The sequence below is a fragment of the Patagioenas fasciata genome, chromosome 1 (genome assembly GCF_037038585.1).
Source record: "Patagioenas fasciata isolate bPatFas1 chromosome 1, bPatFas1.hap1, whole genome shotgun sequence".
Classification (NCBI taxonomy): Eukaryota; Metazoa; Chordata; class Aves; order Columbiformes; family Columbidae; genus Patagioenas; species Patagioenas fasciata.
The window spans coordinates 123,430,568-123,444,002 of NC_092520.1; the positions used below are offsets into that span (position 1 = coordinate 123,430,568).

At 37.3% G+C, this 13,435-nt stretch overlaps 1 protein-coding gene across 2 annotated transcripts in view; it reads left to right on the plus strand.

Moving 5' to 3' along the window:
- EPHA3 (EPH receptor A3) overlaps nucleotides 1–13,435 on the plus strand; it is a 230,746-nt gene that overhangs the window by 167,720 nt on the left and 49,591 nt on the right. Inside the window, exons 6-9 of one of the 2 annotated variants that reach the window (XM_065853481.2) lie at nucleotides 2,043–2,167; nucleotides 8,148–8,307; nucleotides 10,613–10,715; nucleotides 11,176–11,243. In XM_065853481.2, coding sequence (XP_065709553.1) covers nucleotides 2,043–2,167; nucleotides 8,148–8,307; nucleotides 10,613–10,715; nucleotides 11,176–11,243 — 456 coding nt within the window. Of the gene's footprint in view, nucleotides 1–2,042; nucleotides 2,168–8,144; nucleotides 8,308–10,612; nucleotides 10,716–11,175; nucleotides 11,244–13,435 lie in introns of both variants that reach the window. The other variant, XM_065853471.2, reaches the window with a different exon arrangement.

Genomic DNA, 13,435 nt, shown 5'->3' on the forward strand with positions numbered 1-13,435 from the left:
TATTAATTATTCATAAAATCTATATTAATGTTACCTTAATGGGAAGTGCTACCAGCTGGGCTACTGGTCCTGCCAATCTATTCACATGCAAAAAAAAAAAAAAAAAAAGTAGAAAAGATGAATAGCAATAGCTTGATTTAAAAAGAAGACATAAAAATTACTTACAAGAATATAAAAGCAGCAAGCATGGGTATATTGGGTATATGAGTTGACATAGACCTGGCTACAGTAGAGCAGTCCAGCCAGCTAACCACTTTGTATTTTAGCTCTAGCAATGGTTTGTGCCTGAGTGGAATTCAAGTGGAATTACTGAAGGATGTTTATTACAAACCAGTCCTGTATACCTTGCCCTAATGCTTTTTAGCTCTCAGCAAGCATAAATCTGGTGAGTCTGAGTAAAATAGAAAGAAACTCTTTCCCATTCTGCTTTAAAACCAAAACAAACCAACTAACCAAACAAGCAAAAACCAATCAATCAAACAACAACAACAAAAAAAACCCCTCCAAAATCTGATTTCATAATTTAAATTCACGATAAGGAGCAAGTTTTTGATCTTCTCAGAAAACTATTTTGAACCTTGTCTCATCTCAGCGGATGTGTTTCAGCCCAGAATGAATGTGGAAGTGTGTATATACATATGTGCTTTTGCAAGTGTATGTATCTTTCTAGATGTTCTGGTCAATTAAAGGAGGATGTCAACATTTAGATTATGACTCAAGACTAGAAAGTATGTTTTGATGGAAGTTGAGAAAAATCAAACACAGAATGGATTTTCCAAAATTTATTTTAATTAAACTTCTTATTTTTTCTGTTTTTTGAATGATCTCTTCCAGGAATGAAAATCCAAACAGAAAGGGCACTCGTGAAGACATGCAAATGCGTAATGCCTGTGAAGTGCAACTAGTTTTATATGAACAGTAAAAGCTTCATAGGATTCAGCTGAAATTACATCGTTTAGATCAGCTAGAGCATTTTTATTAGGATAGCACAATTTTGAACTTATAAACACATTTGTTTTACATGTTAAGATAAAAGACTTTATTGAGAAAAGTTTTGGTTTGTTTACTATGTTTTTTTGGTTTTTGTTTTTTTTTTTTTAATTACAGTTATTACCTTTAACATGTGATCTGTAAGTTATCATCTGATCACTTTTGGCCAAAACCATGGAAAAGAGACGGTCAGAGTGGGCTAACCCAAAAGAAGCAGAAAAAATAATTAACAAAATTGCATAACTTTCAGTAAGTCCAGGAAACGTAGATGAGGTCTTGGAACAGTGTGTAGAGCTGGGTGGTCTAAAGCTGAACTGGTGTTCAAGAATCTTAGATAATTATAATTTTTTTTCCTGTAACATTGATAATACTTCCAAGTTTTGAGTGGTGGGTGAGAGTCTGTGGCCTGCAATTGGTCATCATGCCTAACTGATTAATACAGATCAGAAATGAGGTTATTTTGTAGTTCAGGATTTTTTTCTTCAGATTTCATTTTCAAATAAATGTGGTAAAGGAAAACTGTATATGGGAGCAATTTGTATCTGGAGACCTTACCAAGTAATGTCATAAAAGAGGCTGTATTCTGCAGTATGTTGATGGTTATTACTAGCTGTGGATACACGGAGCTCCTTGTACATAATGCAACCCAGCACCATTTTACACTTGCATATGAAAATATTATCAGACTTCTGCAGAGTCTGGTAGTGATAATACTTCAGCACTACAACAAATAGGTAGCACTTTTATTTTGTTCTGTATTTTAGTGTATCAAATGTATTTCATTGCTTTCACTGTAGTAGCAGATTGAAACCATCTGCTCTCTTGCCACTAGTCCTCCAGTCTAACAGAAAGTCTCAGTTCATTTTCCTCGAGGCCAGCGTGCTTTAAGGCATGTGTACCAGGACTATAATCCAGCTGCTGAATGTTGATACAAATCCAGACCTATGCTCATGAGTCTTTTAAATGGAAACAGTACTTGCTGCCAAGGATTGGAACAGAGATAAACTCAGTTTGCTTTTCTCTCTTCCCTCATCTCCCCATCCCCTTTACAGCTCCATCCCCCATCACAGTCATAAGGAAAGACAGGACGTCCAGGAACAGTGTATCTCTGTCTTGGCAAGAACCCGAACATCCAAATGGCATCATCTTGGACTACGAGGTCAAATACTACGAAAAGGTGGGAAGAAAGATTGAAGGGGAGGCTTTTGTGCTTATAATACTGTAATGAAATTATTGCATCTTGCCTACGTTAAGGATTCAGAGACACTCCCTTTTGACTCACTGTCCACCTCAACGACACTAAGTGTTGAAACTGTTCAATTTTTTTGTAAGGAGAACTAACATCATGAATGTATGCAGTGAAATTGTTACATTGTGTTGTCTACCAAGTTCATCCCCAAACACATCAGAATATATATAGAAAGTAATGCAGACAAACTGTAACACTTTTTTTTTCTTAAGTACAATTTGCTTACTCAGTTCTATTATGCTGTCAGTATTCATACATTTATTTGTCAGCATCCATGTGCTGGTGCTTCCCCGTGGTGCAAGCATCTTTTAGACAAAAATTATTTTTAAAAGAGAAAGGCAATCCTTTGGGCTGATTTGAACTTTAAAAGTTCCCACTTTTTATGAATAACTGTATCCTTCATAAATTGTATGTAAATAAATGCAAACCAAAGAAAATCTGCCATTAAATAGGTTCTGCTCTATATTGACATTTTATTGTATTTACAGCTGTTGATTTCTACATCCTATATAGATCTGTATTTAGGAAAAAAATTAATCGTCAGAACAGAACAGGGTTTTTTCTACTAAATCTTACTGGTAGAACTGAAAAGGCCATAAGTTGTTGTGAAGACTGTGAAGAGCAGTATTAGCCATTTTTCATCAGAGAGACCTTTTGACAGAACATATTGTTACTGAAGCTGACATACTTTGAAAAAATGTCAGAAATAATGGTTTAATTTAACATTTACTAATGCTGATCTTATGTAGAAATCAGGCTTATATTTCATATGTCTCAGGGGAGACATGGTGCCAATATCCACTTAGAGACTGGTGTTAAAAAGACTCCATGGATATTCAGTTAGTCTTTGAAAAGTTTTCTCATGGTGTGTACCAGTGGGACAATGCTAGTCCATGCCTGATCTTCAGCTGAAGAATGGAGATCAGAAGGCCATATTCTGAAAAGATTTCTCCCAAATTAATGTGCCATCCGATTTTGGGTGGGGTTTTTTTGTTGAGAATTTAAACCTTAAAAGACCTTGGTAAAATCTGAACATGCATAGTACTGCTGATAAAAGTGGAAAAAGCTTCCTAAACATTTCAGTTCAGTCTCATCTTATAGAAGAGTTACCTATAGATCAGGGGTGTCAAACTCATTTTCACTGGGGGCCACATCAGCCTCGCGGTTGCCTTCAAAGGACTGTTATACAGTCCTAAAATGACATTCGGTCCTTTGAAGGCAACCGCGAGGCTGATGTGGCCCCCAGTGAAAATGAGTTTGACACCCTTGCTATACATTTTCACTCCCCCCCCCCCGCCCCCCCTCCCCCTTTAGTAAGGTTTGGAATAGCTGTTTACCTCACAAAGAGACTATGCCTGAAGTGTCCCAGAACTTCAGCTTGTTTTGCACAGGTCAGGTTATTTATCTGCTTGATTAACGTGTGCTTCATTTGAGACCTAGGTGGCTGTACCTGTATTTCCCAAGCACTGTGGCAGCCCTGTCTCAGCACCCCCTCCAGTCTCCTCAGTGCCAGCCAGTTCTGCGCGGGTACGGCAGGGTGTAACACCTGGGTGTGCTCCGCATTTTGGCGTTAGGGTGACCTCTTTAGTTTTAGATGCTCCAAAAGGAGAGAAATTTTCCCCTTGAGTGCATTTAATTCATTTTAACTGAACAACCAATTAGTGTATTTGGGTTTTTTTGCACTGTTTTGATCATTGTTCTACACAGAAATTTCTACACAAGAAAATTGTCACCTTCCAGTACAGTTGTAGGCACAGACTGAGCATGTGGCTGCTGTTCCCACAGAGCATATCCAGTCTCGTGGAGCAACTGGTTGTCATAAGACAGTTTCATAAGACAACCAGTTGTATGATGCTGACCTTGCACATGTGTTTCTTCCCTTTGAAGTCTGTGATCAAGAGTTCATACGCACCAGGCAGCTTTCTTAAACCGGAGAGCTAACTGCTTGACAATAGGAGCCAGACTATTTAAAGCAAAGGGGTTTTAAAAAACAACCCTCTGACGCCAGTGTTTTTAACGTGTGGTCTGCAGCCCGTTGGGGAGTCAGAGGCCTGTTCTTCACAGTTTATGAGAAGTAACTAAGAAAAGCAAGTTATTGTCAGGAGGGTTTAATCCATTGCCCTTTTTAGATCTGCAAATTGATAAAGATTGAAAACTACTACTCTGTACATATTAAACTTACCTGAGGTCAGAGCATCCCATGCTGGACTGTTACTCTTCATTTCTTCTCCAGACACCTTTGGAAAATGCTGCTTTTCAGTCTGAGATCTCTAAGCTGCCCCCTTCTCATCTTCTTTTGAAAAGAGCTTTCTTTTTAAACTGGTCAAGTTCTCTGCTTCAGAAATTATCTTGGTTGTACTCATCAAAGAACCCACTGCTGTTAAGTGGCAGCTGATAGGAAATAAACCATTCACATTTAGCAATCCAGGTATTTTTCCTGACAAGTCGTACCTGATTGCTGATAGATGATTTGTATTGAGCTATTGTTTTCCCTCATTCTTGTTTTCACCTGTGTCCTGGTTTTGGAGCATTAACAGAGTAATACAGGTCAGCCCAATTCTGTCATACACCTTGTCCATGCAAATTTGTTGTTGTTGTTGTTGTTCAGGCTTTTTGTTTGTTTTACTTTGTGAAGTTGTTCTTAAATTTCAAATAATACATGATATTTATTGGCAACTGCATGTTTCTGATATTCAGATATTCTGCTATTCAGATTTGGAATAAAAATAGAACATCCTGTATCTAAATTATGATATCTTATAGTTTTTCTAATGCAGTATTGGTATAAAGCATGTGGAAAATATTTGTTTTCTGCAAGGGTAGGTAGTTAACCTATTCAAGACAAGAGTTTATTCTCTCTAACCAAGAGACAACAAAGCTTTGTATGATGTTTCTAGTGAAATTAGGAGCTACCATTTTGGTAAACTGTTTTTTTGCATGAACCTATGGTATTTTAATGCATAACATTATGAACTGAGAGTGTCAATTTTTCAGACTCAGTGTGTGGAACACAATTGTATTTTTCTGTAAAAATATATATAGGGCCTGCTTATGAGGCCCCAGTTTCTATTTATTGAAAACATTTGAAAGAAATAAAATCCTCTTTCAGAGGAATACTGTATGAAACTTCTAGGTATTTATTTTATGGTAAGGCATAACATTTTATGTTGAGTTAATGATACCAAATGACACCCCAGTTTAGTCCATCCATATAATACTGTACTGGAATTTAATTGTTTTGGCTATAAAAGTGCACGTATAATAGAAGTCAGGTTTCTTTCTTTTTTTTTCTTTTTTTTTTTTTTTTTACACAAGCAGATACTTTGTTTCCTCCTTGTCCTTGCTCCTATGATTATGTTCTCTGAAAGGAGTATCTTGTCAGGCAAACGTATGAAGAAAAACATTTCCTAAATACCACACACAAACTATTAATTGCTTCATTTAAATATGTTACAGTAACTAAATCCTCCACACTTTATTAAGGTGAAATCATCTGCAAACGAGTGACATTGAATTGCAGACTCACTAAAGTAGGTTTGCCTTTGCCAACATTGAAACTGTGTGTTCAGTAGACGAAAACCAACAAATAAATAATATTCAATTAGTGCTCTTTCTGAGGCTGAAAAAGTAAATTATATGCAAATGTGCTTAGTTGCCTTAAAACTCTTATTTCAGCTTTGGGAGTAGGTAGGTCACGTATACTCCACAAGGTTTGTAGGAACTGTCGTATTGGTGAACAGTTCACACCTGGCAATAAGGGGAAACAATATTAGGACTGTGGGTGCCTCCCAAAGATGTGTAGTTGTTTTTTGGCCTCTCAAGTGTACATGCAGCTGATAGAGAAAATGTTCTTCCTCATATAATATAAACACTTGCTGTACGTATCTGAGAAAGGACATACCGTTCACTCTCACTAGTACTGCTACTATAAGTGTTAGAGGTATCCAAAATATGTCTTTTGTAAAACATAGTTTAAAATTATAAAATGTCGTTTGCAAATGAGACACTAACAGTAGTGTCTTTGCTTCCCAATAAAGATTGTGTCTGGTAAACCAGGCAGAAATATTCAGGAAGAATACGCTTTGTGCATCCAAGTTCAAATTTATCATCAGAGTGTTTGATTAAAGTTCTGCTCGGCAAAGACTGACTCTGCTTTTTGTATATTCCTTCTGCTTATGGCAGCTATAGTGTTCTATCTCTGAAGTTTTACTTCATCCTCAAGAAAGATAAACTTGGGCTTTTATGTGGTGTTTCACTGATTTGATTACTAGTAACATAAAAAATGACTTACAAAATATGTGTGTAAAAAGCTTACCATAAACTAAGATACCATGATATCCTCCATACCATTGTTTTAAACGTTTATTTTCCAACTCCCATTGCGGATTATTAACAGACAGGGCCATGACTATATTTTCCCTTGCACGTATGTATCTGCACAAGAAGGAAATGTTTGCATTTCATAAAAGCAGACTGAAGTGAGATCAAAATGAATGTCCAGTCATAGCATACACAAAAGATTTTATGTTTTAAAGACAAGACTATTATGTCTTTGAAATTAAAATAGTTGCCTACATTCAACTGAATGATGAGATAAGGAAAGCCTGGAGATTATAATACTAGGCCTTTGTTAGTGCAAAAATAAATAATTCTATGTAATCCTGTTAGCTCCTTAGAATGTCTTTCTGTGAGTTTTCTCCCCTGAATTTATAACAGAAAACTGTCTCGGAGAAGTATCAGGAAACTGTGAAGAGGTCCAATGCTGATTCCCTTTCTAAGTATGCAATGAAAATGTGCTATGGTAAACATTTTTATAGTCATTCTTCAAAGACTATGTCCAGCTCACCCTATTTAAGGTTTTGTTTCTGGATGGTAACTTTTAGGCACAGGCTTAGGTGCCTTTATTATTTTTATTTTTTTTTTTTGTCCTTCACTGTATTTACTCATGTGCATAATGTTGAATATTATGTGGAGATTCTGGCAATTTCCCTAGCTATGGTGCAAATGTTTCGGTTTCTCTCTATACCAAAGACTGCCAAGAACAGGGTAGTTAGGTTTCTGTAGCACCAAAGTGAACAGTTTCTAACGTCAACCTACTATCTTAGAATAAACCCAAATTTCTTATTCTAGACAACACCATAGAGCAAACACACTAAACCAGCTCTAAGCACTTGATTTTTTCAAGTGAATGTGAGATGGCTTTGACAATGAATATGTTGAGTATTTTCCAGCCTCTGTACTTGCGCATCAGCACTCTAGTGTTGTCAGAGTTAAAAGGTCAGTACCTTGCAAGCTAATGCGATGCCATAAAATATAGCGGGAATCAGGTGAAATTGTTTGCATCTGACATATGTTAACTCAGATTCTGTTTTCAACCGGGCAAAACTCAGTCATTTTAATGTATTTCAGAACATTCAAAGTAAAAAGGCAGCATATGAAATCCCCACCACCTCTACAATAAAAAGTTCATCTTTGCAAACCTAAACAATTGAGATTCTCACAGTTCCCCACATGTGTGGCTGCTGTCCAAGATTTTTTCTGAGGCAGTTTCAGCTGCCATTTTTAGGAAGTCCAAAATGCTCTTTTGATACAGGATGGCTTTAGTAAAATAAGCAATACCTCAGATCCCAAGTGCATACTTGAATTTTTAGACTATGTGCTTATGGTGGGAGTGAGACATACTTTTATCAGAATTAGTTTTTTACACAGTGTGAAGTGCATCCAAACTTACTATATTACAAAATGGCCCATTTCTTATTTTATATAAGAAGTAATTTGTCAGGTTATAACTATTTGAAAAATATGCTGGTTCTCTCCAAGTGATTTGTAGTAATTTTCTACCAACCACCTCTTGTTTCTGTTTTTTAGGGTGTGGTTTTAATCTGATAATTTCTCTTCCCAAAAGCAGGAACAAGAGACAAGCTATACTATTCTGAGAGCCAAAGGAACCAATGTTACCATCAGTGGCCTCAAACCTGATACCACCTATGTCTTCCAAATTCGAGCCCGAACTGCAGCTGGATACGGGACAAACAGCCGCAAGTTTGAATTTGAAACCAGTCCAGATTGTATGTATTTGTTCAAATAGTTCAAACTGACATCCTGCCCTGTTTGTGATTGATTTGAATGGCTGCTTTCACTCCCTTTCTAGTTCAGTAAATACGACTTCATAACTATTTATGATGTGTCTTTTTGGGTAGCCTTACTGTATAACTTTACGTTTTATCATTAAACTTTAAACAGGCTGTAAAGAGTATACCATTAATATCACAGGTAGTATTTTCTTACATTCCCTACCCAACCTCTCTGCCTTGTGCCAGAATCAATACCTACCGAGAGAGGAGGTCCGACAGAAAACCAGATTCACAGCATGAACCCTATGGGCTATAAACCCCTGCTCCAAGAGAATTAGTATTATATTGGTCTGTTGCTCCTGTGGGTCAGTGTGTAATTCTCCACACTGCTGTGAAGCATAGCTGATATCTCCTGCATGGCCTTGAGGTGAAACTAATATGCACAGGCCGGGAAGAATGGTCGTTCACTTGAGTAGCTGGGTTGTTTGGGTCCATTCTCCTCTCCATCACTACATTTCTGGGTGGCCGAGGGGAAGTTATTTACTTGTCTGGCACTCCTTTTTCTTTTCTCTAACGCCTGGATAACAACATTATTTAGCTGATGTGTTCTTTACAAGTTCTGTTATTATATCAGAAAGACTCATAATAGAGCTCGTAGTCTTAAATGTTACTTTCTCATCACTTCGTACTAAATAGTAAATCAGACCTTTTCTTTGCTAGAAGCTGAAAGTGGCTTAATGCATCAAAAAGTCAGCCTTTGCCTAGGTACCCAGTCACTGGTGTTGACTGATGCTGCATAATCAAAGATTGCTTTTTAGAAGGTCAGGCTCATAGGAAGGAAGACTCATATCTGCTGATCAAAGTTATAACACAACTCAAGCCTACAATTCTGATACACTCTCATAAGGCTTATTCATGTACTCATAAGACTTGAGAACCCATGGTGTAAGAAGTGCTTAGCTAAAAGCAACAATATTTTAACCAAGAAGAGTAGCATTGAGGCAAATGCTCTTTCACTTGGTATCTATGTATTTTTGAGATATATGATGTATTTCATCCCTACTTCTTCCTTCCCCACCTCAGTTCTTATTCTGAAAAGCAAACAAGCTTCTTGTTTAAAAAAATAGTTACAAATTGCTGTTATGGGGACATGCAGCTTTGGCATACTGGATGAAACTGAAACTCAGGATAGGACAGACAAGTACATCAAGGAGAAGAAATCAGTTGCAGTATTAACAAATTTCATAATTTAGAGGTTAATGAGTTTTCTCTGCAATGTAATGCTAAGAAAAAAAAAAGAAAAAAGTAGCTGTCTGTTAATGTGGGTGGTGGCAGAACACAGAAGTGCACACCTCAGTAATGAGTGTACAAGTTACACAGACAGACAACAAATGGCATAACTTTATTCTTATTACCAAGTTATCATAACTACGTGATTGCAATTGGAGGTTTGTAATAAACAGAAGCTTCTTCCCAAGAGGAATGGTGTGACTCTAAGCAATCATGTATACAAGCTGTCTGATTTCTGGGGAGATGGAGGGTTAGCTTTCACCTCAGCTTGGACAGCTAACTTGAAGCATAGTGCTGGTGCACCTAATTTTGCTGTGCTCTGGAAAGTTTGATAGGTATCTGCTGAGGTTTGTTTGTAACACCTAAAATCTAAAGGTGTCCTGTCCTGTCACTGTATAGCAGTCTAGTGCGCCAAAGCTCCATGCATAGGGACCACAGGGAAGCATCCAATGTAAGGCAGAAAATAGCGCTTCTTTTTGCTGTAAGCATTGATTAGCCCTGGATCATCCTTGTACCTGCTTCTGTCTGCCCTGAATTTTCACAGCCTTCATGGGGATACTGTCAAGCTTAACAGGAAAGCTTAATTCATTAAAGCGCTTTCCATTAAATGGAAGTGAGGGTAAGGGTGATGAGTATTGAGTGGCAGGAATTTCTTGCTAAGGAAAAAGCCCTTACTGACTCTGACAAAATATACATAAGTTTGTATTTACATATGTGTTTATATATAAATATCAGTTTAACATCAGTTACTGCAATCAGCAAGAATAAAAATCAGTAGTACCAGAAACAACTTTGTTGGATTGTTAAAGATGGCTGGAGTCTTTTATTTTCTTCCCTTGTATTTATTTGTCTGGTGAAAAATTACTTAGTAAATTAAATATTTGGCAGTAGACCAAATGCCATAAAGTGATGACTCAATCTGTCAGTTCTCTATATGAATGTCAATTGTTATGTAATCAATGTTATGTATGGGGGGAGTTATTTATACATTTTTATGTTAACTTTCCAGCATTCTCCATTTCCAGTGAGAATAGCCAGGTCGTAATGATTGCCATCTCAGCAGCAGTAGCCATTATTCTCCTCACTGTTGTGGTGTACGTCTTGATTGGCAGGTTAGTTTATCGTCTGGTTTGCACATTTATTCCCACCTCCATTTCCCTGAGGGGCCTTGATGGGCATGGCAAATTGGGTGTCATCAGGCAGTAATGTGGCTGGTTTGCACCTTCTTTGTCTGCTGACCAGGAGCTCTGAATACTGCTTCATGCTTGGTAATGAGCCCGCTAACATTAGCAGCCCCAATCATGCAGCAGTTGTTAAAAAATGCTATAAACACATTCTTAGGCAACTGTAAAATTAAACTGTAGGGGTCAAAAATCAACAAATCCTCTCATTAACCAATTTCCTCAAATTCCCTGAGAACATAACATGCCTCTATAGGGCACAGAGAATGTAAATATAATTAAATTTCAAACAGGCATTTAATTGTGGAGGGAAAACATTTTATTCTGTTTCCACCTGCAGTTAACATATAAAATTCTTTATATTCATTCTTTTTTTCTCTGTTACTTGTAGATTCTGTGGATACAAGAAGTCTAAACATAGCGCTGATGAGAAAAGACTACATTTTGGGAATGGCCATTGTAAGTTACTGAAGTCTTTCAATACTTCCATCCCCTAGATGACTGATATTTTTCAATTTAAAAAAGTCATACCTCACTTATATGAAGGTGAAATTGGAAAGAGAATTATCTCTTCTCTTGTGAGTAAGGAGATTTTCCCCAAACAATTATTCTTTGTTTCAAATTCTTTCATCTGTGTTCAGGTTAGTAATGAGCAAAACATTGCTGTCTATGCTCAAACAATGTGTCTGGTTAGCAATACGATATGGATTCTGCTGTGCATTACTGAAATGCAGAGTGTAACTTCAACTTCCTCATTATCAGCTGTATAAAGTCTAAGAAATGACATATTTTTCCCAAAGCAATATATAAAATCAATGAAACCTGTCTTGATGGCTACTGAAGGGGCTGTGAAAATTGCTTGCTTGATAAGGTTTGGAATTATTCTCAGCATAGACTGAAAAGTGATTTGGAGTAGTTTCTTAAATTAAGAATAAATACTAAACAAGTGTCACACAAATTAATGTTTGTTTGGGTTGATTTTTAATCCAGCTCTGTTTTTGTTCGAGTCCTGATTCTCTCCTTTCAAGAATGAGTATGTCTATGCTTGCTTTGTGCCCTATTCAGGACTAAGAGGAGAACCTTTCTATTGACTTACGTTGTCTTTGTACTGCAAAAATTGTGTATAGTTATGAGGTTTTGCTCATCCTGAGGAATCTGGGCTGCTTTTGAAATGTGTTCAAAAGCCAAACCTGAAGACTATTTCTGATGTTTGCGTACCTATTTTTAGTAAGGCTGAATGGGACTTTATTAATGGCTACTCTGGGTCATTTGGCCATGCCCTGTGAAAGGAACAGCATAGAGCAAAATCCCATCCAAGAGATGCTTAGGAGAAGAAATGTTGATTTTCTGAATGTGGGCAAGTGTCCTGGCTACCAGGGAGAAGGAGCTTGCTATGGCCCATGGCTGGAGTGGAATGTCATCCTGCGGTATATCAGCTCCTCTCTGATCCTGGGTTCTTTCCACAATGTACATAACCCTTCAGCACTTTCCTACAGCAAAGGAGCTGTGGATCGTGAAGACTAGATCACAGTCTAAGCTCCATCCATACCCTCTTTAAAATAGAGATACATTAGTTTTGAATCTGGAAGAGCTGAAAGGAGAGAAAGGTCATTGTTTAACATTCCTGATCAGGACTAGGGGGAGATTCTTCGTTTTTTTCTATCACGGCATTTTGGATTTTTTTCATCCTTTGAGGCTGAAATAATGTCCTTCATAAGCACCAAGACTGGAAATTTGTTTTTTTCTAATGAGCATGTTCTTGATAGGAAGCAGTAGTTTATCTTTGAAACTCTTTCAGCTCTAGATAAATGTCCTGCTGCACTGTGTAAAACCATGTTGAACCATATATTTCTATTGCTTAGCATGTTATAAAGGTGAGTGGCACTGTACCATCTGCAAGAAAGAGCTGTTGGTACCGTAATCAGATGCTTCCCCACCAACTATAATTAACATTTTAATGAGGTATTTACCTGCAGTAGTTGGAAATTAGAAGTGCTTCCTAGCCCTGTGACAGTGAAGTAATGGTTCTCTGACTGTTCATATTATTCTTATTTTAGTTTTGGAGCTCCTCCCTATCTCCAGAGAACCGTGAGCATGCATATCCACAACACGTGTGCTCCTTCCCCTGCACTGTCAAGGGGTACACAAGCTGTAGCAATGGGTTTGCTTCATGCAGCCCAACCACTGCTAACCAACTAGTCTCAAAAAAATCTGTACAGTTACATGTGGCCCATAGAATTAATGCTTCATCATCCAAATTTAATGAGGTTATAAAATAAAAGCAGCCAGTAAAAAAAGTGTCACAGACAAATAACAGGTCAGAGTTTGCTTTCCTTACTCCCACACAATGGAAAGCAGCAATCACTATTCTTAAACATGCAAGTGCTGTTAAATTCCTGCGGATTAAATTGCTTTTAATTTGGCTTTAGTTATTTATGTACTGTTTTCTGAGCAGTACCATGCTGATTCACCATGTAGTAAGAACAGAGCCAATCATGGAACTGGTATTTCTGTTAGAAATTATTGGAAAATATTCATTGATTTTGCAGATATTTTTTGGTTAGAATTTGTATGTGTGTGTGTGGCTGTTGTAACTTTATTCTACTAAGTTACAGTCTTTCTCAAAGGATAAGAAAATTGCTCCTCTGAAC